This window comes from Odocoileus virginianus, unplaced genomic scaffold (genome assembly GCF_023699985.2).
Source record: "Odocoileus virginianus isolate 20LAN1187 ecotype Illinois unplaced genomic scaffold, Ovbor_1.2 Unplaced_Contig_34, whole genome shotgun sequence".
Taxonomy (NCBI): domain Eukaryota; kingdom Metazoa; phylum Chordata; class Mammalia; order Artiodactyla; family Cervidae; genus Odocoileus; species Odocoileus virginianus.
The window spans coordinates 684,410-711,697 of record NW_027224351.1 but is presented as its reverse complement, the minus strand read 5'-3'; the positions used below and the strand labels follow the sequence as shown (position 1 = coordinate 711,697).

General features: G+C 43.5%; 1 protein-coding gene across 1 annotated transcript; it reads right to left on the bottom strand.

Moving 5' to 3' along the window:
- Window positions 1-16,986: 16,986 nt before the first annotated feature.
- On the bottom strand, window positions 16,987-27,082 carry LOC110137220 (spermatogenesis-associated protein 31E1-like). The gene is made up of 4 exons (XM_070464613.1): window positions 26,803-27,082; window positions 23,624-23,681; window positions 22,961-23,021; window positions 16,987-22,686 (listed from the first exon to the last, which is right to left on the bottom strand). Exons 1-4 carry the CDS (start codon window positions 26,986-26,988, stop codon window positions 17,049-17,051), a joined length of 5,943 nt encoding a protein of 1,980 aa, XP_070320714.1. The 5' UTR covers window positions 26,989-27,082; the 3' UTR covers window positions 16,987-17,048.
- Window positions 27,083-27,288: the final 206 nt, after the last annotated feature.

The window sequence follows — 27,288 nt, the reverse complement described above, 5'->3', positions numbered from 1 at the left end:
AATATGTTGTTTGATTCTGTTTCCTAGAATTTCGTTAAGGATTTTTGCATCTATGTTCAACAGTGATATTGGCTTGTCGTTTTCTTTTTTTTGTGGCATCTTTGTCTGGTTTTGGAATTAGGTTGATGGTGGCCTCATAGAATGAGTTTGGAAGTTTATCTTCTTCTGCAATTTTCTGGAAGAGTTTGAGTAAGATAGGTGTTAGCTCTTCTCTAAATTTTTGGTAGAATTCAGCTGTGAAACCATCTGGTCCTGGGCTTTTGTTTTCTGGAAGATTTCTGATTACAGTTTCTATTTCCATGTTTGTGATGGTTCTTTAAGATCTTCTATTTCTTCCTGGTTCAGTTTTAGAAAGTTATACTTTTCTAGGAATTTGTCCATTTCTTGCAAGTTGTCCATTTTATTGGCATAGAGCTGCTGGTAGTACTTTTATGATCCTTTGTATTTCAGTGTTGTCTGTTGTGATCTCTCCATTTTCATTTCTAATTTTGTTGATTTGGTTCTTCTCCCTTTGTTTCTTGATGAGTCTTGCTAACGGTTTGTCAGTTTTGTTTATCTTTTCAAAAAACCAGCTTTTAGCTTTGTTGATTTTTGCTATGGTCTCTTTTGTTTCTTTTGCATTTATTTCTGCCCTAATTTTTAAAATTTCTTTCCTTCTACTGACACTGGGGTTCTTCATTTCTTCCTTCTCTAGTTGCTTTAGGTATAGAATTAGGTTATTTATTTGACTTTTTTCTTGTTTCTTGAGGTAAGCTTGTATTGCTATGAACCTTCCCCTTAGCACTGCTTTTACTGAATCCCATAGGTTTTGGGTTGTTGTGTTTTCATTTTCATTCGTTTCTATGCATATTTTTATTTCTTTTTTGATTTCTTCTATGATTTGTTGGTTATTTAGAAGTGTGTTGTTTAGCCTCCATATGTTTGAATTTTTAATAGTTTTTTTTTTTTTTTCCCCTGTAATTGAGATCTAATCTTACTGCATTGTGGTCAGAAAAGATGACTGGAATGATTTCAATTTTTTTGAATTTACCAAGGCTAGATTTATGGCCCAGGATGTGATCTATTCTGGAGAAGGTTCTGTGTGCACTTGAGAAAAAGGTGAAATTGATTGTTTTGGGGTGAAATGTCCTATAGATATCAATTAGGTCTAGCTGGTCCATTGTGTCATTTAAAGTTTGTGTTTCCTTGTTAATTTTCTGTTTAGTTGATCTATCCATAGGTGTGAGTGGGGTATTAAAGTATCCCACTATTGTATTATTGTTAATTTCCCCTTTCATACTCGTTAGCATTTGCCTTACATATTGCGGTGCTCCTATGTTGGGTGCATATATATTTATAATTGTTATATCTTCTTCTTGGATTGATCCTTTGATCATTATGTAGTATCCTTCTTTGTCTCTTTTCACAGCCTTTATTTTAAAGTATATTTTATCTGATATGAGTATTGTGACTCCTGCTTTCTTTTGGTCTCTGTTTGCGTGAAATATTTTTTTCCAGCCCTTCACTTTCAGTCTGTATGTGTCCCTTGTTTGAGATGGGTCTCTTGTAGACAGCATTTATAGGGGCCTTGTTTTTGTATTTTCAGCCAGTCTTTGTCTTTTGGTTGGGGCATTCAACCCATTTGCATTTAAGGTAATTATTGATAGGTATGATCCCATTGCCATTTACTTTGTTGTTTTGGGTTTGTGTTTATACAACCTTTCTGTGTTTCCTGTCTAGAGAAGATCCTTTAGCATTTGTTGAAGAGCTGGTTTGGTGGTGCTGAATTCTCTCAGCTTTTGCTTGTCTGTAAAGCTTTTGAATTCTCCTTCATATCTGAATGAGATCCTTGCTGGGTACAGTAATCTGGGTTGTAGGTTTTTCTCTTTCATTACTTTAAGTATGTCTTGTCATTCCCTTCTGGCCTGAAGAGTTTCTTTTGATAGATCAGCTGTTATCCTTATGGGAATCCTTTTGTGTGTTATTCGTTGTTTCTCCCTTGCTGCTTTTAATATTTGTTCTTTGTGTTTGATCTTTGTTAATTTGATTAATATGTGTCTTGGGGTGTTTCGCCTTGGGTTTATCCTGTTTGCAACTCTGGGTTTCTTGGACTTGGGTAACTATTTCCTTCCCCATTATAGGGAAGTTTTCAGTTATTATCTCCTCGAGTATTTTCTCATGACCTTTCTGTCTTCTTCTGGGATTCTTATGATTCAAATGTTGGGGCATTTCACATTGTCTTTTCCTCTCTGCTTCATTTATTTCCACCATTTTATCTTCTACCTCACTTATCCTATCCTCTGCCTCCATTATTCTACTGTTGGTTCCCTCCAGAGTGCTTTTGATATTATTTATTGTATTATTCATTTTTAATTGACTCTTTTTTATTTCTTCTAGGTCCTTGTTAAACATTTCTTGCATCTTCTCAATCCTTGTCTCCAGGCTATTTATCTGTAACTCCATTTTGTTTTCAAGATTTTGGATCATTTTTATTATCATTATTCTAAATTCTTTTTCAGGTAGTTCCCTATCTCCTCCTCTTTTGTTTGGCTTGGTGGGCATTTTTCATGTTCCTTTACCTGCTGGGTATTTCTCTGCCTTTTCATCTTGTTTAGATTGCTGTGTTTGGAGTGGCCTTTCTGTGTTCTGGTGGTCTGTGGTTCCTTTTTATTGTGGAGGTTTCTCCCAGTGGGTGGGGTTGGACGATTGGCTTGTCAAGGTTTCCTGGTTAGGGAAGCTTGCGTCAGTGTTCTGGTGCGTGGAACTGGATTTCTTCTCTCTGGGGTGAAACGGAGTATCCAGTAGTGAGTTGTGAGATGGGTCTATGTGTTTGGTGTGACTTTGGGCAGTCTGTATGTTGACGCTCAGGGCTATGTTCCTGTGTTGCTGTAGAATTTGCGTGGTATGTCTTGCTCTAAAACTTATTGGCTCTTGGGTGGTGGTTGGTTTCAGTGTAGGTATGGAGGCTTTTGGATGATCTCTTATTACTTAATGTTCCCTGTAGTCAGGAGTTTTCTGGTGTTCTCAGGTTTTGGGCTTAAGTTTCCTGCCTCTGGATTTCAGTCTTATTCTTCCAGTAGCCTCAAGACTTCTCCAACTATACAGCACTGATAATAAAACTTCTCGGTTAATGGTGAAAAGATTCTCCACAGTGAGGGACACCCAGAGAGGTTCACAGAGTTACATGAAGAAGAGGAGAGGGAGGAAGGAGATAGAGATGGGCAGGAGGAGAAAAGGGGGACTCAAGAGGAGAGAGACAGATCTACGCAGTACTCTGTTCCCTAAGTGTTCTCCATAGCCCAGAACACCCACAGAGATTCACAGAATTGGATTGAGAAGAGAAGGGTGAGGGAGGAAATAGAGGTGATCTGGGGGAGAAAAAGGAGAGTCAAAAGGGGGAGAGAGTAATCAACACACTCCTGAGTAAAAATGGGTACTGAATATTGGATTCTTAAATGTCCAAAATTGATATCAAATACTGAAAAACAAAGATTAAAAATCTAGAGTAGAGGTTAGACTCTTAAAAATACAATATTAAAAACAAAAACACAAAAAATTTAAGAAATATATATGAAGTTCACTTTAAAAATAGGGTCTTTTTTTTTTGCAAGGTTATAGTGAAATGAAAATGAAAATTAAGGAGTAATAGAGGAGTAATAGAGGACTTTAAAAGAAAATAAAAGACAAACAAAGAAAAAATTTTTTAATTTGTAAAAATATATTAAAATGAAAATGAAAATTAAGGAGTAATAGGGAATTTTAAAAGAAAATAAAAAAAAAAGAAAAAATTAAAAGAAAAAAATTTTTTTAATTAAAAAAATAGTAAAAATATATCTAGGAATTTCTCTGGAGCTGTTGTGGGCAGTGTGGGTTCAGTTCAGTTTCAGACAGCTCCTTGTTCCAGCTTACACTTCTCAGGATCTATAGGCCCCTTCCGGTGTAGTTGGTGTTAACTACAGGAATTTTGATCTGTTGCCCCTGTCACTTCTGAAGCGGTTCCCTTTGTTTATTTGGCTTCTGTTTGCAGGTCTCTTCAGTGTCTAATTTCCACCCTGACACAGGCGGGTGGAGGTGGTCTCTTGTTTAGGTTCGCTTGTTCAGTCGTGCTGTGGGGAGGGAGGGGCGCTGCAGACAAATGTCACTGGCCTGTGTGGGGAGCACTCGCAGTGTTCCGGCCACACTGGGTTTGCCCCCGCTCGCGGCGTGTGCTTTCCCCGTCTACACTGCTCAGGCTCCAAGCTGCTCTATAGGGAGCGGGCCCTGAGTTGCGTGTGGTTCCAGTTTTCAGGTACTCCACAAAAGCGCAGACTTGGTTGGGCCTGCGTTTTGTGCCTTCCCCGGCCCAGAGCAGCTCAGGCAGCCAGGAGCTTGACGAGCACACTCTCCCCGGGTGCAGTGCGCCTTATCCCCTCCGCGGTCCCAGCCTCAGTTTCCACGCGCGCTGGTCCGGTGCGCCTTGTGTCTCTTCTGGGGAGCTGGTCTCTAGCCGCGACCCTCCTGGCGGATGTCAACCATCCAGAATCTCAGGAAGTCTTTGGTTAGAAACTGGAAGCCTGTTTGCAGTTTGGTAGGGGGTGCCATCTCTGGGGCCGAGTTTGCCCCTTTCCCCTCCCCCCTGCCTCCTGCCTCCGGCGGGGGATGGGCCGGTCCGCTGCTGGCTAGCTCTTCTCTGGAATTGCTCAGTCTTTCTTTTGTTCCTAAGCAATGCCGCCCACTCCTCTCTGTTCAGCCCCCACTTGCTGGTGGCGGATGCGAGCATCTGGGGTACTTTTCTGCTGGGAGTTGCTTTTAGGCATGTAATCTGTGGGTTTTATTTATTTTTCTTCCCAGTTAGGTTGCCCTCTGAGATTTGAAAACTTCCCCCAGACCCACCAGTGAGAGGGTTTCCTGGTGTTTGGAAACTTCCTCTATTACAAGTCCATCCCAAACTCTATTACGATTCCGTCCCTAACTCTGTTATGATGCCGTCCCTAACTCCGCTATTACATCTCCATCCCTAACTCTTTTGTCTCTCTTTTTATCTTTTATATTTTGTCCTACCTCCTTTCGAAGACAATGGCTGCTTTTCTGGGCGCCTGATGTCTCTGCTAGCGATCAGAAGTTGTTTTGTGGAGTTTGCTCAGCATTCAACTGTTCTTTCGATGAATTTGTAGGGGAGAAAGTGGTCTCCCCGTCCTATTCCTCTGCCATCTTAGCTCCTCCCCTCAAATGCTTTTTAAAAAATGTTTCTGTTAAAATTTCAATAATTCACCCAGAATAGTATAGATAGATACTGTACTTATACTATAGTACCCTGGATAATTAATGAATTCTACCTTTGCAACATTATGTTGTTTAATTTTCTGGAATTACTATTGGGCATAACTGGTTATTTTTTCTCAAGTTGATGTAAAGTCAAAATGAAGAGGCATAGTAACCTTAAAATGTATAACTTTAAAAACTACTTCCATGAAACTTACAAAACTTCTAGCAAGTATTTTTAGCTATTATGTTTATAACATTCATACTGTATAGGTCCAATTTAAACACTTTCTTTAAAATTCATTGCCAAAAAGCTTCCTCTCAATTAACCTATATTTGTATATTTTGTTTCTAAAAACTAGTATTCCCACTTATTTTATATAAACCTCAAAGAAATTGAAGATCTTTTCTTTATGGTAGTAAAATATACATACCATAATATTTATCATTTTAACTCTTCCAAGGTGTATAACTCAGTTCTCAATGTTGTGTAGCCATCACTACTATTTCTAAAACTTTGTAATTCCCCCAAAAAACTGCATCAATTGAACAGTAATCCCTCTTCTCCTTTCCCCTCAGTTCTTAGTAACCTCTATTCTACTTTCTGTCTCTGTGAATTATCAAATGATTGCTGTTTTTTGTCTGGACAATTTCACTTAGCCTGTTGTAATATATTTAAAAATTTCATTTCTTTCTATGGTTGAACAATATTCCTTTATAAGTTAATATCACAATTTGTTTGCACATTAATTTGCTTGTGAACTCTTAGGTTATTTATACCTTTTTATTATTGAAAATAACGTGGCTATGAAATTGGTATACACACATATGTTCAATTCCCTGCTTTTAATTCTTTTGAATGTATACCTAGGAATGAAATTGCTGAGTCATATAGTAGTTTCATGTTTAGTCTTCTGAAAAATTAACACTATTTTCAACAGCAGCTGCACCATTTTACATTCCCCCAAGCAATGCAGAAGAGTACCAATATCTCTCTATCCATGTCATCTGTTTTCTTTTCTTTTAAATATCCATTTTATTCCCTAATGACTAATGATATTGAGCACCTTTTCATGTACTTATTCAGTTCAGTTCAGTTGCTCAGTCGTGTCCAACTCTTTGCAACCCCATGAACTATAGCATGCCAGGCTTCTCTATCCATCACCAACTCCCAGAGCCTGCTCAAACTTATGCCCATCTAGTTGGTGATGCCATCCAGCCATCTCATCTTCTGTGGTCCCTTTCTCCTCCTGCCCCCAATCCCTCCCAGCATGAGGGTCTTTTCCAATGAGTCAACTCTTCGCATGAGGGGGCCAAGGTGTATATATATATATATATATATATATATATATATATATATATATTGGACACGACTGAACAACTGAACTGAACATCATAACAATTAAGACTTCCTATCCATGGATATAAATATCTTTCCATTTATTTGTGTCTTATTTAGTTCTTTCAGCAACGTTTTGTTGTTTCCAATGTATGACTCTTTTACCTGCTTAGTTAGAATTCACTACAAAGTATGAAATACAAAATATTAGAATCTTTTTACAAAGAAAATAGGGCTTCCCAGGTGGCATTAGTTGTAATGAACGTATCTGCCAATGCAGATGTGAGATGTGGATTTATTCCTAGATTGAGTAGATCCCCTGGAGGAGGGCATGGCAACCCACTCCAGTATTCTTGCCTGGAGAATCCCATGGACAGAGGAGCCTGGCAGGCTACAGTCCATAGGGTTGCAAAGAGTTGGACATGACTGAAGTGACTTAGCATGCACAAAGAAAATAAAAATCTTTGCTTTCAGGTTTAATGTTTCTTTTTTTTTTCCACTTTACTGATTTTGTTCTGAGAGAGGAAGTCTAGTCTTTTTAACAAATAATACTGGAGAAAATGGATATCCACAGACTAAATAAATTCAATCCATACTTCACCCTTCTCAAACTAATTAACTCTAAAAGAAGCACACAATTAAATATAAAATATAGTACTAGAAAACTTTTAGAAAAAAAAATTCCTGGGAGAAAAGCCTCTGGGATCTAAGGCTAGGCAAATAGTTCTTATTTTAAAGCATATTTTAATGAAATTTTATTTTTAATAATAGATTGATGTGTACCTTCACTGATTCGGAGAAAAAATGAGAAGCTATTCAATTTGCCCTTCAAGTTTGATAAACAAATCACATGAATCGATCATTTATTTCAAACCCATAGTCACAGTAGAGCCATCCAGTGTTTTCCTGAGGAGAAAACTTCCTTTATGTTCATGAAACTTTGGAGGATTATGGCTGGAACTACAGGGTCAGAGGTGAGCTGGGGATGCTGCCAGAGGAGGTTCAGAGTTGACAGGGAATCCCCGAAACCCAAGGACAGGCAGACCTGTCAGAAACTGCTGGAGAGAGAGGACAGTTACTTGGGCTTCAAATCTGATGATCACCTTTGGTGGGCCAAGTTTTGTAGAAAAATAAGAATAGTATTTTCCAATAATAACTGGAATAGGTGATGCAAATTTAAAATCACTGAAACACATGTATGTGTATGTGTGTATGTGTGCATGCTCAGTTGTGTCCTACTCTTTTGTGACCCCGTGGTCTGTAGCCCACCAGGCTTGCTGCCCATGGGATTCTCCAGGTAAGAATGCTGGAGTGGGTTGTCATTTCCTTCTCCAAGAGATCTTCCTGACCCAGGGATCGAACCCGTCTCCTGAGTCTCCTGCATTAGCAGGTGAATTCTCTGCACTGAGCCACGTGGGAAGCATACACAAAGCAGATACATGTGTGTGTGTGTGTGTGTGTGTGTGTGTGTGTTTGTGTGTGTGTGTGTGAACAGAGAGACTTACACACATGCACTGGCAATGTGATCAGACATGCTTCACTCCTCACTTTTGCCTGCAAACAGCTTTCAGTGAAATTATAGAAACACTTCAGGATATGCAGAGTTGTCACAGAGGAAAACTGCAAAGGGGTCTAGAAACACAGCACGGGTACCAGACCTCGTTGAGGGCGTAGAAAAGGCCTTCTGGGGTGAGCAGTGTTTAGGAAAAGGGCTGAAGAATGGAGGTGCTCTCCATGAGATGCCAGAGTCAACTGGTTAGGGTGAAATCATTCCAATGTCCATGTTCTCCAGCAAAATCCACCAGGAACACACCTGTGGGCAAGTTTAACCTAGAACAAGTTGGGTTTATTACTCATGGCAGTGAGGGAAGACACACTCCATGGGGAACCCTGGGGTGTCTCAGTAAGAGGGTGTTAGAAACCAAAGACCTATAAGATTTGGGCTTTAACTGGTAAATTGAGGGAGGATCTAAAAGTGATGGGTCACTTTAGATTAGATGCTGAAAGCCAAGGCAATTCTATGATTCATCTCTCAATAAATCTTACCTTTATTAGGAAGATTATAGGCAGAAAAGTATGAGTCGCTCAGTTGTGTCTGATTCCATGGATTGTAGCCCTCCAGGCTCTCTGGTCCATGAAATTTTCCAGGCAAGAATAGTGGAGTGGGTTGCCATTCCTTCTCCAGGGGATCTTCCCGAACCCAGGAATTGAACCTGCATCTCCTACATTGCAGGAAGATTCTTTACCATCTGAGCCACCAGGGAAGATGGAATAAAGCCATTACTGGGAACAACCTAGATGTCACTCATTTTAACCAAGAGAATAGAATTCTTGGTATTTTGGGAAGTGGCACAATGACATTTTTCTATATTTTGAGAACAACTGTGAATAATCTTCACTTTATCTCACTTTATCATGATCTCAGAGTTATCTCACTTTGTGTTGGTATTCTGTGATACCTTTTGGTAAGATTTATGTCCAGGCTTACTTTTAGACATTAGCAGGGCTATTGTTGTTTTTGCCTTTTTTTTTTTCTTAAGAAAAATGAAGCATGGAGGAAGTTTTAACTTCAATTGGAAGACATCATTCTAGAATTTTAGAAATCAGTGGATATGTACAAGTCTTCTATCCAAATCCACTCAATGCACGAAGGACAAACAGATTAACAGAGGAAGTGCATTGCTAGCTTGAATGTATTTTTAAAAATTTGCTTAACTCCCCTATTCCCATGCTTTATATTTGTTATATTTTATATAGTAAAAGCTCGTGTTAAAATAATCAGTAAGATTTCAGTCCATCTATCCTCCCTTAAATACTGAGCTTCCCAGGTGGTGTTAGTGGTAAAGAACCCACCTGCCAATGCAGGAGATGTAAGAGACACAAATTTGATCCCTGGGTTGGGAAGATCCCCTGGAGGAGGACATGGAAACCCACTCCAATATTCTTGTCTGGAGAGTCCCACGGACAGAGAAGCCTGGCAGTTTGCAGTCCATAGGGTTGCAAAGAGTTGGACATAGTGACTTAGCACACATGCATCCTTAAATCATGGCTCATCCTGGCCATGTCGATTCCCTTTGCTTAGGATTTAAAACTCTATCAGTATGCCTCTTCAGCTCTAATCAGTAGGAAGTGGTGAAATGATATCAATAGTCAGATGACATAAAACAAAAAAGACGTTTACAAAAAATTCTGTTCATAATTTGAATACAAAGAATTTTAATAAATAAGAATTTAATCACTGCTAAATTATCCACATGTTGAGTAAAAGCAAAAGTGTTACCCTAATAAAAAGAATGTAGACATGACAGCCTATGAAGCCAAGTGGGATGAAATTAAAAATAGAGTACATTTCTAGAGACTATCAAGTAATGCTTTTTTCAAGTTTGTAATGTACAACTTTTTTTTACCAGTCCTTTTTGTACTGATACATCAATCATGTCACATCATGTCACATATATTGTACATCATTCCCTTGCATATTGATACATCAATATGTCATATCATATATTACATATCATATATGTATGTATATTTGGTGAAACTGATATTCTATCATATACCAGTATTTTACCATTCATTTGTTGATATAGTAATCATGTCACATCATATTATATATCATTTATTGCATATCATATCATGAAAGGTTTCATTTAATGGTCATCTACCTGAGAGCAAATTGTAAGAATTCCATACTTTCACTGAGTCTTTCACTGACATCCGACCTGACCTTGACAAGTATGTCTGACCTCTCCACTGTGGTAGAGACCACAGAGGGTGTGAAATAAGGACAATCCTACTGAAGATTACTGGGTAATGTAAACAGTGTGCAGTGGATTGACCAGTATAGACTCTTAATTCAGTCCATTTTCTACATCGTATGTATGTTCAAGCGGTTGGTTTTGGCATCAAAGCTGAAACGGTTCTCTTTCTCGACTTGCCATTGACACGTCACTCTCCAATGACAAGTGCTGCCAATTACCAGATGCTGCTTTCGCCAAAACTTGAATATTGACTAAACTCCCCTCATCTTAGGTCACAACCCCTGCAGTGGGAGAAAGTGTTCCAGATCTGTCACTGCTCAAACTGGATCCCAGCATTTGCTTGGCCTGAAAGCTGGGACCCTTTCTCAATACGCCAGCTTGTAAGCGTGATCAATGGTCGTACACCCTCGGTATATTGATCCGATGTTTAATTTTGTCCAATATTTTTACTCTCTTGCTTCCTAGTCAACTCATTATATCCATAAATTTGACTTAATGAGTTCAATTTTCTTCTCTCTCTCAACTGCTTACCTGAACCAAAACACCTTCCATATATAAAACCTGTTTTTTAAATGAGTAAGTAAACTATTGCCTTCAGAATTTTGCCTCTAAAACAACAGGATACTTCTAAACAATCTAAAGAAAATGTAAATGTAAACCACTGCATTCTTAACTGCGAAAACCACTGTCCTGGGTCTGGTGCGTGCAGCTGTTCATCAATCGCTGCTAGACACTGCCTGAGGCCCCCTCCCTTCCACACTCGCACACAACACTGCCTGAGGCCCCCTCCCTTCCACACTCGCACACACACTCCCCCTGCAGATCTGATGGTGCTGTCAGGCCTGAGAGTCCCTGCACTCTCTTCTAACTGGATCTGTGCTTTCAGTATGGCTTGGAGTGCTACCTCTTCACATCTGCATGTTGCTTGCAGGTGAACTGAGAGGAGAACGGTTCACTTCCATCTGTGCTACCTGTCCTCAGCCTCCAAGGTGGAACTCAGGGCTGGCAGTGTCCCTCTGAGTTTCAGAGTTTGGTGAAACTGATACTCAAGAGTTTATTCACAGTTCTCGTTCTCTCTGGACAGTCCACACACATGCTTTGCCTGACAGAATCCAGAGCCCACGCTGCTTTGGAAAAGACCAGAAATCTGGTCCATGTCAGTGTTCTCCAAGGTTTCTATCCTTCTCCTACTCAGTAAAAAGTTTTTTGAGCATGAAGATCCAGAGTATATATTTGTGTATATGTAAATTAAATGTATGTACTAAGATTGAAGGCAAAAGGAGGAGGGAGTGGCAGAGGATGAGATGGTTAGATAGCATCACTGATTCAATGGACATGAATTTGAGCAAACTCTGGGAGATAGTGGAGGACAGAGGAGCCTGATGTGCTGCAGTCCATGGGGTCGCAAAGAGTCAGACATGACTTAGTGACTGAACAACAGCATGATTCTATGACAAAGCTTATATGAATATAGGAATTTTAAAAGAAAGAGATAAAATGAATGCAAATGGAGGTTCTAATATTTTCTTCCTGCATCTCAGTGTACTGTATTGTCCACTCTAACTGGTGGGCTTACCCATTGGGAAGTCTTATTGCTAGTGAACCTCCATGCCTCTCTTGTCAGGGTGTGCGTGGGGAGATGGGAGGAAAACAGGGGTGGTATCTCCAGGACCTAGATGCTGTGTACTTTTGCCTTCAGCCTTCAAAATCTGCATGGACAAACTTGAATTCCAGGTAGATTCAAGATTCGGAGAAAGGCATGGTTCTCATGATGGAGTTCCATCCAGAGAAAGAAATGGCTCATGCTACATTGCCTTGTTTTTTATATCAATTTCCTTCTCTTGTTGTTCTTTTCCTTTTAGACCATTATAGCAATGAAAAGTAACAGACTGCTATCAAAGAAGTGTTCAGTTCAATCACTCAGTCATGTCCGAATCTATGTGACCCCACGAACCGCACGCAGCATGCCAGGCCTCCCTGTCCATCACCAACTGCCAGAGTCTACCCATTTACATTGAGTCGGTGATGCCATCCAACCATCTCATCCTCTGTCATCCCATTTTTCTCCGGCCCTCAATTTCCCCCAGCATCAGGTCCTTTTCAAATGAGTCAGCTCTTCACATCAGGTGGCCAAAGTATTGGAATTTCAGCTTCAGCATCAGTCCTTCCAGTGAACACCCAGGACTGATTTCCTTTAGGATGGACTGGTTGGATCTCCTTGCAGTCCAAGGGACTCTCAAGAGTCTTTTCCAACACCACAGTTCAAAAGCACCAATTTTTCAGTGCTCAGCTTTCTTTATAGTCCAACTCTCACATCCATACATGTACTATAGTCTAAATACTTTAAGTGGAAAAAAATGACCTTTTTTTTTTTCTTTTGCTGAAACAGTAATAAGTGCCATAACCTGGTGGTTGTGGAAATAATTTATACTGGGGATATCATCTGGATTGCCAATGAAAAATCTTTCACACAGGTTATATGATGCAACATAACAGAGGAAGAATTTAACCTGCATTGATTGTGGAGAGCAAGCATCTGTTTGGTTTGGGAAATACCCCTCTGCCCCCAGGTCCTCATTTGTTAATTAGGTGACCAGTCTACAGAAGAGGCCACAGTCAGTTTTTGGTAATGGCTCTTCTTTATTGTCCTCCTTCTACTGTTCCCTCCCCACTCCTGCTTCTTTCTCCTTCTCCTTTTTTAATTCCTGTCTTCATCTATTTCATCTAAAGTCCCCAGGTAATCCCTAGAAAATGAGGGCAGGCTATCAGGTGTGGAGATGGGGAAGAGCAATGTCCTCTCTGATTAAACGGAGTGAGGGAGCAGCAGCCCACTGCTTTGGCCAAGTTGTGGCTCCTCCTTAAATGATGGACAAGTCTTTTAGATGATGTCCTTGCTGTGGGTAACAGGCACTAGACCTGCCTGTGCCTCCTGATCTGCTCCCTGCAAATCCTTTCACCAAAACATCTTGGGAGAACCCTTCCAGTTTTAATAGACTGAAACATGTAATTATTTGTGGGATAAGCATATCTCAGCTGCTAACCTGAAGGATCCACCTTTCTTTCCCCTCTACTTGGAATGTTCAAGAAAATGTAAATTATTCTTCCAGGAAATGTTTGTGCTGGTTATTCTGTTTGCCCTCATGTTCCATTCCAAGAGGGATAAGAATGACTGTAGCAACTAACTCTTAAACCGCATATCCTATGTATCACTTATGTAAAAATATTCTGACCCACAAATCTTAAAAGAATAATATTTATACAGCCAATCCACAGGATCAGCTAAAGCACACATACAAATATTTAGACCAAAGAGCTGTGTCACCCACATTTCTTGTTACCAGGATGAGATGAAGCAATCGTGTTTTCTTATAAAAGATACCAGTATTTCTTAAATCCTCATCTATTTTCTTGGGAATTACATATTTTATAGTGCTTCTTACTAGAATTTAGTTTTATGTAAAACACACAGTTTAGAAATACTGGCTTAAACTCCCAAAAAGAAATTATCATTTTCATGATTGTGAGATGTTGTAGGTGTGGGTATCTATAGGAAAATAAGCAACTCTAGTTAGTAAATACTATTCACTGGCTATTAGAGGACATCTGTGGCCATTTTCAACAGTTCTGTGATTCAGCGACATGAAATATCACAAAGGGAGCAAATCTCAAAAAATTAATAGCTATGATTTTTCAAAATATTTTACAACCTGAATTTTTTTCTTACTTAAAAATATACACCCATAGAGGTCTCACATTAACTCATTCCTCTCTTTTGAGAGAAAGGACAATGACATTATCACCTCAAAGTGTGACCTAAGAGACTTAAGCAGATATATACTTGACATCTGTTCATTATCTAGATTTTACCATGTCAAGGGCAACATAATTTTTATGACCAATGAGAAATATGTAGCCTTAACTGAGTGCACAATTTGGAAAGTATTATGCTGACAGTGAGACCTCTATTATTCTTGTTATAATAGAAATGTTTATTAAAGATATGCTTTCTTTAACAGTTGTCAAAATGCCAAATCTTAAGTAATTTGATGTAATATATATTTCAAACACCAATTAAGTGACATATTTTCTAAGATTTCAAGATTCTTTTAAGCAATGCATCCTTTTGATAGCCCTATAACAGATATAAATTTCCTGATTTTTGGAAAATTCACATTTCTTACAATTATGTAAAATGTGAATCCTTCTAAATGGTTTAGCAGTTTAAGCCATCACAGATAAACACTAGGATTTTTTTTTATATTCTAGAGGCATACGTAACATACAACTACCTGACTGTACTCCTATATTTTAAGAGGAGTAAGAAAAACAGCATCATTTAATATTAAGCAGTAAGTAAAAATATGCCAGAGGAGGTAATAGAGATATTGCCAAAAATCTGTCTCATTGGTGACAGCTTCATGTGTTTGATAAGATGGCTTGTTTCACTGAAAACCACAGCAAACCTCACAAGCCTAGCATAAGCTGTTCCGTGTAAAATCACGTGCCATCTGCACAGCTAGGAAACAGGTGTCAGCTGCCTCTTGGCTGGTTCACTTCATCCTGGACCCCACTTGCTGTGGGCCTCTCTACAACACGTGTCCAAAGGAAAGAAGTCACTTTGAGTGCAGGAAGTTGTCCCCAACACAACAAAGCACGCGACCCTCTGATGCCGTTTGACTGAACAATAACTAAAATTGGACATAGATTCACCCTCATTAGATGCTGGAAGAGTTTTGCTTCTTTTCGAAGTTTGTCATTCTCTCAACTGTGAGTCAGTGCTCAAGCCAATGAAAATCAGTGAAGGAAAGGATTTTGCACATTTTCATGGGGAAACTGTAACTCTTTTTTCCAGTAGTAATTAAAAAAATCCAAGAAGAAAACAAATACAGAAGAATTTTCTCTGGGGGACACTGGTACTAATCTCCTCCTGCACCTTCAGTTTGCTTCGTGGCTTAGGATTCACTTGGAGGGCCTGTCTTTGGCTAGCCGCTCGGGCTCCTGTCAGTGGATGTGGGGCCACTGTTGGTGGGGGCCCCATGGTCTCGGTGGGACACTGGGCCCCTCTGTGTGGATCTGAGTGCGGGTCTCTATGTGGGGTCAGTATGGGGACACTAAGTGGGGGCCCTCGATTTCTGTCTGTTCTGCACTTCAGGGCAGGAGAAGGGCTCAGGGACCTGCTCCTGCTCATTTCTTGCTGCTCTGCCAGAGTTCCTCCATGTCACCTCTCCCCCCAGGGGGTGGGCTTCAGCTGCCCTCACCCCCAGCGCTCACCTCTCAGTGCCTCTAAGAGAACCGGGCAGCAGCCAGGCTCAGGGCCCGTGCTCTGTGTCCTCTCTCCTGAGCTCTGGAAGTCTCTCTGTGACCTGGGTCCCAGCCCCTCCCTCAGGCCCTGGGGGGGCTCCCACTGCTAAGCCCACCCTGGAGGATGGGGCCCAGGCAGAACCTGGCTCCAGAAAGAACCCACAGCACAAGCAGACCTGTGCGCTCTGCCTCACACCACCCCGATCCTGGTCTCACATCCTGGGGTCCTTACAGGCACGGGGAAGCCCCATTCCTGCTGTCTCCTGGATCAGAGACCCCTCCTGGAGCAGGTCTCTCTACTGCAGTAGTGACTATGCACAGAGCCCTGAATCACTCTAGAGAATCGCTCCTATCTCTCTGCTTTCTTGAGTGGATGGGCCCGGGGAGGAAAGCTGACAGCACCCTCGTTCTCCACAGGTCACTTCCCACCCGCTGCGTGACACACCCTGTCTGCTGCTGTCTTCCCTCTCGGGGCTCTGGGGTGAGCAAGGTTGAGAGAAGGTGAGGCTTGCTATGACCCTGCACAGTCCCTGGGCCTGTTGAGTCCCACCTGTCCCCTGGAAGCCTCCTTGGGCCACACGTGTAGGCAGAGGTCACAGACCACAAGTCTGTCCCAAGCTTCTGGTCCTGTGAAAGCTGATTATTTACATTGTGGAGAAGTGAAGCTTCCTATCTTGGAGGCTCTGCTGCCTCTGGGAGCCTGGCCCTGGTGACTGCACACACAGTCACTCCCCTGCTAATTCACCCGAGGAAGGTGGGTACTATGATCAGAGCTGTTCTCTCCTCTGGGGAAGGAGCAGAGTGTGGTCCTCATCCTTGCTTCTGCTCTAGAGCATGAGGAAGACAGAGGAAAGGTGACAATCCTGGCCCATCTCAATCCCAGCTCCATCAGGGGGGAAGGGGCTTCTAAGACAGGTGTCATCTAATCCCATCAAGATGTGGGGATGAGGTTTCGCCCACTCTGGACTTGGGGTCATCACTGCCCTCAAACTCCCCTCCTTATTCTGACATGTGAGCTTATGTCTGACACTCTCTGAGCCAGAGGGGAATTTCAGCCTCTGCAAACCCCTCCCCTATAGCCCCACAAGTTCAAGGAGAGAGAGAGGTGAAGAGGACTGAGATGGATCCTGGGAAGGGAGAGGTCTTCGGGTTTAGTTCACCTTGACATGTCCTGAATGCTATAGCCCATTTCTGTGGTGCTGTGATTGTGGAAACTTTCCAGTGCACTGAGGGAATTGGGGTGCACACTGGGATCACCCTCCCTCCATGGCCCCCTCCCATCTGGAAGTCAAAGCAGGCAGCTGGCAAGAGTGGACCCTGAGCCCTTCCCTTCCCTCCAGCAGGGCACAGATGGAGGCCACCACCTTTCATGAGAGAAATGTTTATTTGGGGGAAATAATTAAAATAATTGTGGTAGGAAGGAGACTTTAGCACATAGATGATGTGCTAACACAAGGAAAAACAGGTTTTCTCTGCAGGTACTGAATTTTCTCTTGTGCAAACATTTTCTTACCAGGGGAGGCATGAGGAGGATGCTCTTGTTGGCCAGAGGGGACACACTTTTGAGGCCAGCATGTTGGGCAGTGGTGCAGGGCCCCTGAGTCCCTTGCCACCCTGGGGCCATGCTGGCAGGGTCTGACTAGGGACTCTGGCTCCCTGGGTGGGAAGGCCCGCCTGTCGCCCCTGTCTCTGGTATGCCTGCTCTTGCTGAGATGGCTGTGGTCCTTGGGATTGGCTTGGTGACTGTGTGCTCTATCTTTCAACATTTTTCTCTGTTCTGACGAAGAGAGTGTCCTGTGGTGGTGGGAATGCTCACCCACTAGGGCCCGAAGCTGTTCTCTGTGGTGATTTACTTCTGAGGCATGGGGTCCTTGTTGAAGCCCCAATTTCTCTACCAGGACCTGTCCAACAACTGTTCCAATCACCTCAGGATCAATAGTCCTGCCATCTACAATGAATTTGTCTTTGATTTGTTCCTGGCACTGAGCAGCTGCTGATGCAGGCCTGCCTTTTTGAAAGGTTTCTTCTATTTGTTTGTCTTTTTTACTGGCGCTAAGACACTGCAGAAAGTGCCTCATCCTTTTTTTCAAATAGCTTTCTGGTAAAAGTTGTTCCTTTTCTGGTGAGAACTGGAGGTATTTGCCCCCAAGAGACTCTGTTTCCCTCACCTGAGGAGACTGTCTCATCACTCTGGTATGAGAAGCCCTTAGTCCTGAAATTCTTTCTTCATACTTTCCAAATTTGGGCCTCCAATTACCCTTCCTCTCATCAGTTGGTGCCAACATCCTGCTTTGGCTATGCATTTCTTCATCTTCTTCTGGCTCAGGCCTCTCACAGATCTCCCCCTCATTGACTGAGGCAAATGGGCCCTTACATGGGTCCCTAAATTTTGTTTTCCTGGGTTTCTGTTGTTGTTGACTACTCCTTGTTTTATCATGTTCTCCTGGCTGGAGCCTCCTAACACTCTTCCACTCCTCAGCTGGGGTTATCATCTCCCTCTGGCTCTTCACTTCTTCAGACTCTCTGGGTTGGGGTCTCTTAAAAGCCCTGCTGTCCTCAGGTGAGGTGAGCATCTCGCTCTGGCTTTTGGTTTCTTCATGTCCTCTTGGTGGGAGCTTCTTAAAACCCCTCCACTCCTCAGGTGGGGGACATATCTCACTCTGGCTATTCATTTCTTCATTCTCTTCTGGTTTAAGGTTCTCACAGATCTCCCCCTCATCAATTGAGGCAAACGGGCCCTTACAAGGGTCCCTAACTTTTGGTTTCCTGGGTTTCTGTTGTCGTTGACTACTCCCCGTTTCTTGTTCTCCTGCATGGAGCTTCCTAATACTCCTCAACTCTTCAGCTGATGTGAGCATCTGGCCCTGACTTTTTGTTTTTTCATAATTTTCTGGTGGAGGCCACTTAAAAGCCTTCCACTCATCAGCTGGGATGAGCATCTTATTCTGACTATGGGTTTCTTCATACTCTCTGGGTAGGGGCCTCTTAAAAGCCCTGCTGTCTTCAGGTGAAGTGAGCATCTCACTCCTGTTTTTGGTTTCTTCATGTCCTCTTGGTGGGGGCTTCTTAAAACCCCTCCACTCCTCAACTGGGGGACACAACTTGGTTTGGCTGTTCATTCCTTCATCCTCTTCCGGTTCAAGGTTCTCACAGATCTCCCCTTCATCAAGTGAGGAAAATGGGCCCTTACATGGGTCCCTGACTTTTGTTTTCCTGGGTTTCTGTTGTCGTTGACTACTCCCTGCTCTTTCATGTTCTCCTAGTTGGAGCCTCCTAACACTCTTCCACTCCTCAGTTGGGGTAAGTCTCTCCCTCTGGCTCTTCATTTCTTCAGGCTCTCCTGGTTGGAGTCTCTTAAAAGCCCTCCAGTCCTCAGTTGAGGTGAGTATCTTGCTCTGGTTTTCTGTTTCTTGATGTCCTCTTGGTAGGGGTTTGTTAAAACCCCACCACTCCGCAGCTGGGGGACACATCTCAGTTTGGCTGTTTATTTCTTCATCCTCTTCTGATTCGAGGTTCTCACAGATCCCCTCCTCCTCAATTGAGGCAAATGGGCCCTTACAAGGATCCTTAACTTTTGGTTTCCTGGGTTTCTGCTGTCCCCTTGATTGGAGCCTCCTAGCCTTCCTCCATTCATCAACTAGGACAAGCATCTCTCTCTTGCTCTTCATGTCTTCATCCTCTTCTTGTTGGAGTCTCTTAAAACCTCTCCTCTCCTCAGTTGGAGCAAACATCTTGCCTTGGCTGATGGTTTCTCTATCTTCTTCTGGCTCAAGCTTCTCACAAATCTCCCCTTCATCAGCTGAGGCAAACTGACCCTTACATGGGTCCCTCACTTTTGGTTTTCTGTGTTTCTGTTGTCTCTGGATACTCTTCATTTCTTCATGTTCTCCTGGTTGGAAACTCTGAAAGTCTGTCCACTCTTCAGTTGGGGCAAACATCTCTGTCTGGCTCTTAAATGGGTCCTTCAGTTTTGGTTTTTGGAATTTCTGCTGCTCCTGGGTGCTCTGTGCACTTGCTGTGAGGCCATATGACACCTGTGAAGCTGGTGTGTCCCCACTAGCATATCCCATCTGGGAACTTGACAGTGGCGTGTGAGAAGCCGAGATGCCTGCAGCAAGGAGCACGTCGGTGTGAGGGTCCTGAAGGCGCAGGTTGGTGGCGGAGCCCTGAAGGAGCGGGTTGGTGGCGGAGCCCTGAAGGAGCGCGCCGGTGGCGTAGTCCCGAAGGAGGACAGCAGTGTGAGGCTGCTGCAGGCCACCAGTGGCGCGGCCTTGAAGCTGCTTCTCTGATTCTAACTTGCTTCCAAACTCAAATTTAGTAGCCACCTGTGTTTTAAAATGTGGCTCCTCTGAATATTGGCCAACTGAGTTTGTGGATGGTGGCAGGGTTTTTTTGGTGACTGGAACATGTGATCGCCTCAGATCCATGTTGCTGGTTTGGGAGTTGAGTGGCACAGTGGGACCCAAGAAGACTTCCCAGGCAGGGTCCTCCTTGGCCTTCTGTTTGGCCTTTGAAGATTGGGACTTTAGGCCCATGTCCAGTATTAAAGCGTTATGGCAGGGGTATTTTGAGAGCCAACCCCAACTCTCCTCCCTTTGGAGACTGGGGTTTAGGCTGCTTTTCCTGGCCCTCAGGACAGTCCCACTCTGCCAGGTTCTGCCCCTGAGGTTGGGTGCAGACATCTTATGAGGTGGCCTGCCCTTCCGTCCAGTCAGAGGGGCCTCTGAGGGCCCACAACTGTCACCAGGTGAAGACTTTCCCAAGGCCCTCTGGATACCCCACCTTGCAGGAATGGGAGCCAGGAGGGGACTCCCCAGGGAGGGAACTGATGTTTTTGTTATCATTTGCTTTCCTTGATGGGGCTGAGGTTTTCCCAAGAACTTAGAAAAGTTGGTTTTTGACTGTGGCCCAGGTTGCCAGATGGCTGAGAGGGAAAATGTGGATGTTGCAAGGGGAGAGGGTTGAGCCTCAGATGGTTTGAGATTTACAGGCTCAGAGCCCTGTTTGGATGTGTCCCACCTGTGCCTTACCCGAAACCTTATGATATGTGCTTCCAGCATTTGTTGAATGCTTGGACTGAGGAAAGAAAGCTCATGGGAGATGTTTATACGAGGTTTCCAATGCTTCAGGGATGCTAGATTTCTGATTTCCTTGTGAAGGTGGGTCTTAGAAGAAGCTTGGGTGGCGGCAAGCCAGGATCGACGCACTGTCACAGGGATCAAACCCTGATCAATCTGCCTCAACTTTTTGTCTAAATGGGCTTTTAAGACTTTTTCTAGATGTTTCTTATCTGGGCCACCAAATAAGTAGTCTCTGGAGTCACTCTTTGAGGGCCTCAGCAAGTCACTCTTTGAGGGCCTCAGCAAGTATCTTTCTGACTCCTTCTCAGAGTTCATTTGCAGAAACTTCTTGGAGAAGCTGGACCTGGAAGGATCTTTTGAGATACCCCTCAGATATGGCCTTAGACCCTCACTAAAATCTGTTTCTAGCTGGAACTTCATCTGACTCCTTCGATGGGATCTCCTAGGACACCTGGACCTTGTCTTCTGGGCATCCTGGCTCCTTTTGCCTCTAAAAGCAGACAGCTGCCAGGATCCTTGCTTGCCCTGGGCATGATAAGTCACTAGGAATTGGCACTGAGATGAACTCAGTTGTAGAGACAGGTGCATGCTGCGGAGCCAGCTCCCCTTGAGTTGATCTTCTGTGGGCTTCTTTTGAAGATGTTGCTTCTGGAGATCAGATTTGATTAAGTCTCCATGAGGACCAGGGACTAACCTTTGGGCCTGAGGCCCCCCAGTGTCCTGGGGACAGATGGGAGTGAGTTGGCTAAAGACTTTCTGTGATCTCTCGTTCACAGAGGGTAAAGGCATCTCAGTTTTCAGTTGCTTCTGTAACAAGGGGTACTCCAGATTTTGAGTTTCAGTTGGGATAAAATATAATGGGTTGTTCTGAAATGGAAGACAGTAGAGCCCACAGCTACTCAGCTGGGGTGAAGAGTAAGTTGGTCTGAAGAGGAGAGGAGATGGGAGGTAGGGCTGACTTTGTATCTGAACCATAGGTGGGGGCTGGCACATAGGCAAGTTTTGAGTGAAAGGCTGGGGTTGGGCCCCAGCACAGGGCAAGAGTGGGGCCTGGGAAAGACTTAAAGGTATTCCAGGTTGAACTGAGACTGGAAAGACATTAGAGATTCCATTGAATAAAACAAAGGGTGCCTGTGATTGAGAGGAGCTCCCGGAGACAAGGGCAGCTGCCACCAGGGACTCACTGTGTAGAGAGGGGAGACCCCAGAAGAGCTGGCTATATTTCCGCTCTATGTGATCCCTCAGACTCTCAGGATGTAAAAGCTGCTGTGGCTCAGGTAGCTGCTCTGGTTTGTCTTTCACGTTCCAGAAAGATTGAGGGGTTGTGATGTCCTGCTCAGTTCCCAATGATTTCCACATATTCCCTGAAGTGTTCAGATGGTAGTCCGGGCTCATTTGCTCTGAGAATGACCTGTCCTTTTTTCCCTCCTTACAAATCCTCAGCTCTACTCTCTCGGTGATTAGGATCTCCAGCAGCTTTTGGACATCAGGGTTGATAAATGAGGGGCTACCAATTTCTACCTGCTTGTCTATAGGCGCCCCCCAGGATGGAACCTCTGTTGGGTGAGGGGATAGGTCTTCTTGCCAGGACTTGCTCTGTGATGAGGTGGGGAAGAACAAGGCCTTGGTAGTGTCCCACCAGCAGGACAGGAAAGAAATGGGGTAGCTTGCGAGGACACCAAGGTTTGCCATGGCTGAGATGGTAGATGCCAAAAAAGAATTACCTGGAGGGGAGCTCTTCGCAACAGTACCAAATGGGATTTTCTCCAAGTTGGATCTGTCTTGAGGTTCTGCTGACAAGGTGGAGGCCAAAGGCACAGGGTCCTGGGTCAGAGAAGCTGAAGATATGGTAGAAATAGCCTCCTCCAGAGGCTCCATGCTGGGCTGGTGGGCTCCAGCAGGAGCTGCTTTCTGTCCCACACCAGGAGGATCTTGCCAGGAGAGCTGATGAAAGCTGCTTTTATCAGGGAGACTTCCCACGTGGCTGCGGGGAACACAAAGCACAAGGTGCAGCCAGGAGCCCCAGGGCCAGGAGGGCACGTCAGGCCAGGCAGGGGTGGGCACCGGCAGCCACAGTCCTGCATGGTGCCCATGGCAACTTTACAGTGCTCCTGCTTTCCCACACCCCAGGACGTTAGCCATATCCCACTCCCAAGTCTTCCCCTCCCAGCTCAGTCCCAGGATGCCTGCAGCGCTGGGGTCACACCAGACACTCTGGGAGGAAGAACAACCCAGGAGAGAAGAGGAAGATTCTTTACCTCTGAAGAAGTAAAACCAGGTTGCGCGTCCCTTCCAGCTCTTCCAGGCAATCTCTGCAAACTGAAAACCAGCAGACTGGGTCACAGTGAGGAAGGCGGGGGCCCCTTCCTAGGGGTCTTACAGGAGGCTGAGTGCACTATCTCTTTAAGGGGCCACCGTTGGGATTTTGGAGCCCAAGCACTAGTGTCCAAGGCCACATAATCATTCACAGTGACAGTGAAGCTCATGAAAGGGTTTATCATTTACAAAGTGTTTCCATATCCTTTACTCCTTGCTGCCTTCACAACCTGCGGTATTCACCCGCCTCTGAAGAGTGGGGGGTCACTGCACAGACAAATCTGAGTAAAGTTAAACCATGTGTCCATGGTCGAACCCAGAGTCTCACCTCCCGATCCAGGTGCTACTGGTCCAGTGCAACCCCACACACACCTGGTTATGAGCAGGGCCACTCTTATATCCAGGCCCCTCACAGCTTCATTCTGTACATTGAACCTGGGTGGTGTCTGGGTTCTGCTCTCCTTTCCAGAAGCCTCCCTGGGGGTTCTGTTTCCCAAGGGAAAGACCTTCCACTGGTCTTCTCAGAAGCAGAGGCACTGGGCCCTTGGGGCTGGATACATGGGGGCTAACATCCGGGGCACACACAGCTGAATGGCAGAACTCACCTTTCAAAGCTCCACTTCTCTTCCTGCTCCTGCTTCTCCTTCTCAGATCCATGTGATGCTGAAAGACAGAAAAAATGAGAACCTGCAACCCAAATCTCAGTCTCCCGTCTCTAGACAAGCATCAGACACTCAGTGTCAATATATAATACGACTTTCTTCATTTCACTAACAGAGCTCTGTGGTTTTCTTTCCTTTCACTCATTTTTAAAGCAGATAAACATATTTTCTGTTCTCCTTCTTTGAAGAGCATAAAGGAGGATTTTCCCTTTTTAAAAAGAATTGCAACCCCTTTATGTATCTGGTTTATAAATGTTTACATTATCTGTCCTTTCTTATTCAGCCTATAGTTTAAAATGAAAAAAAAAATCATAAATTACCTGCATAATTTCATTTGCTAGAAATTAGCGCATTTAATTTCTACCATATGCAGAATACATTCTTTTCATGTGGCAGACATTTTAAGAATAATTTAAAAGAAAACTAGTTGAAAAGTTAATACAAAAAAAAGTAGTTGAACCACATACAAAATAGCCAAACAACAAGAACCCACTATATAGCACAGGGAACTATACCTATTATCTTGTAATAACCCATAATGAAAAATAATCCAAAAGAGAGTGTATATATATATATATATCTGAAAAAGAATAATTATATATATACATATATATATACACACACATATATTATGTATATATACAGATATTCATGATGGTGTGATCACTCACCAAGAGCCAGACATTCTGGAATGTGAAGTCAAGTAGGCCTTAGGAAGCATCACTACGAACAAAGCTAGTGGAGGTGATGGAATTCCAGTTAAGCTATTTCAAATCCTGAAAGATGATGCTGTGAAAGTGCCGCACTCAATATGCCAGCAAGTTTGGAAAACTCAGCAGTGGCCACAGGACTGGAAAAGGTCAGTTTTCATTCCAATCCCAAAGAAAGGCAATGCTCAAACTACTGCACAATTGAACTCATCTCACATGCTAGTAAAGTAGTGCTCAAAATTCTCCAAGCCAGGCTTCAGCAATATGTGAACTATGAACCTCCAGATGTTTAAGCTGGTTTTAGAAAAGGCAGAGGAACCAGAGATCAAATTGCCAACATCTGCTGGATCATTGAATATGCAAGAAAGTTCCAAAAAAACATCTATTTCTGCTTTATTGACTATGCCAAAGCCTTCGACTGTGTGGATCACAATACACTGTGGAAAATTCAGAAAGAGATGGGAATACCAGACCACCTGACCTGCCTCTTGAGAAACCTATATGCAGGTCAGGAAGCAACAGTTAGAACTGGACGTGGAACAACAGACCGGTTCCAAATAGGAAAAGGAGTACGTCAAGGCTGTATATTGTCACCCTGCTTATTTAACTTATATGCAGAGTACATCATGAGAAACGCTGGGCTGGAAGAAGCACAAGCTGGAATCAAGATTGCCAGGAGAAATATCAATAACCTCAGATATGCAGATGACACCACCCTTATGGCAGAAAGTGAAGAGGAACTAAAAAGCCTCTTGATGAAAGTGAAAGAGGAGAGTGAAAAAGCTGGCTTAAAGCTCAACATTCAGAAAACTAAGATCATGGCATCTGGTCCCATCACTTCATGGCAAATAGATGGGAAACAGTGGAAACAGTGTCAGACTTTATTTTGGGGGGTTCCAAAATCACTGCAGATGGTGATTGCAGCCATGAAATTAAAAGACGCTTACTCCTTGAAAGGAAAGTTATGACCAACCTAGATAGCTTATTAAAAAGCAGAGACATTACTTTGCCAACAAAGGTCCGTCTAGTCAAGGCTATGGTTTTTCCAGTAGTCATGTATGGATGTGAGAGTTGGACTGTGAAGAAAGCTGAGAGCCAAAGAATTGATGCTTTTGAACTGTGGTGTTGGAGAAGACTCTTGAGAGTCCTTTGGACTGCAAGGAGATCCAACCAGTCCATCCTAAAGGAGATCAGTCCTGGGTGTTCATTGGAAGGACTGATGTTGAAGCTGAAACTCCAATACTTTGGCCACCTCATGCGAAGAGTTGAGGCATTTGAAAAGACCCTGATGCTGGGAGGGTTTGGGGGCAGGAAGAGAAGGGGATGACAGAGGATGAGATGGTTGGATGGCATCACTGACTTGATGGACATGAGTTTGAGTAAACTCCAGGAGTTGGTGATGGACAGGGAGGCCTGGCGTGCTGCGGTTCATGGGGTCGCAAAGAGTTGGACATGACTGAGCAACTGAACTGAACTGAACTATATATATATATATATATATATATATATATATATATATATATAAATCACTTTTCTGTACATCCAAAACTAATGCAACATTGTAGGTCAACTCTAATTCAATAATTCACAGAGATACACACATACACACACACACCAACAACAACAACATTGTTGACTAAAGCAGAAAACAGATCTTATTGATCTTTATGTTAGTATTCTAAAGTAAATGAACATTTTAATGAGGGAGTCATATTCCAACATCGCTGAAGTCCCGATTAATGTACATAAATATGCCTATATATATTTGTGCAGACATATTTCCAGGTTTCCTTTTGATTATTGGGAGAGCTCATTCCTAGAAAACATTTCCTAGATGTGAGAAGGATTTTCTATGTGAGACCCACCCTGGATTTCGTTCGTCACTGTTCCTCTGCTGAAGGAACATGCATGTTCTCAGGCCTATTGGAGAATCTTAGCTCCATCAGGTAGGTCTTGTCTTCCTGAAGCCAGGGCCCCACTCTAGCCCCCTGCTCTAAGTCTCTCAGGCCCTCAGCACTGTCCTCAGATCAGCCCTTGTCTGAGACGCCCATTCACAGCTGGGGAACTGGTTGTGTTCGGGGGCTTCTCCTGGCTGAGAATAAACTCAGTATCCAGTTCTTGGCTCCTGGTCACTGCATCAGGGATTTGTCCTGGAGACCCAACCACACCTGAACTACTGATCTGAGATCTTTGGATAGAAATCCTAGTGTTCACTCTAGGCTTCACAGTTAGTTTTCACTGATCCCCTGTCCAGCCTAGTTTGTCCCTAGAGTGATAATGATCTATTTTTTCTTGAGAATAGATGTCCTGTTTTTTCCCATCTCAGGAGTCTCCTGAGTTGGTTCAGAAAAGTAGACATAATAATAGAAAAGAGAATCATGTGCTTGTGGGTCTGGGCCAAGGGTTCCTTACCTTCTTGCTGTTTCCACATTTCCTAGGAGGAGGAAAAGATGGATTATTCTGGTGGTAGGGAAGGAACAGGAAAAAGAGACCCAGTCCACACAGAAAAGCAAGGATGATTTCAATTGTCCAGGCAGTGTAACTGGAGTTCAACCAAGTGTCAAAAGTGCTTTTTGGAGAAAAGAGAAGATTCTCCATTGTCTGAACCCCACTGCTGCCCTCAGGTAACTGAGAACAGGGCTTGTACTTCGGGACTAAAGCCCCAGGCCTGGCATCACAGAGCCTGCAGCCTTGTCACAAAGGGCTCCTGTGGGTGGGGGAGGGGAGGCCTAGGCCACAGCCCCTCCCCCGCCATCCAGCCCCACAGCTCTACCCCTCCACCCTCAAGGGCCTTCGAGAGATTAGTCAATTTTCTATTCATTCCACCAGGAGACCAGATATTTACTGGTTCCTAAAATCTCTTGGAGACCTTGGCTTGAGCCAACCAATTTCATAGCT

Bases quoted from the DNA above. Each gene is read 5' to 3' on its own strand.
- LOC110137220 (XM_070464613.1), bottom strand. From the start codon at position 26,988: ATGGAGAATCTTCTCTTTTCTCCAAAAAGCACTTTTGACACTTGGTTG. The intron at 23,682-26,802 runs GTAAGGAACCCT...TCTGTCTTTCAG, and splicing joins AATGTGGAAACAGCAAGAAG to CATCACATGGATCTGAGAAG. The intron at 23,022-23,623 runs GTGAGTTCTGCC...GCTGGTTTTCAG, and splicing joins GAGAAGTGGAGCTTTGAAAG to TTTGCAGAGATTGCCTGGAA.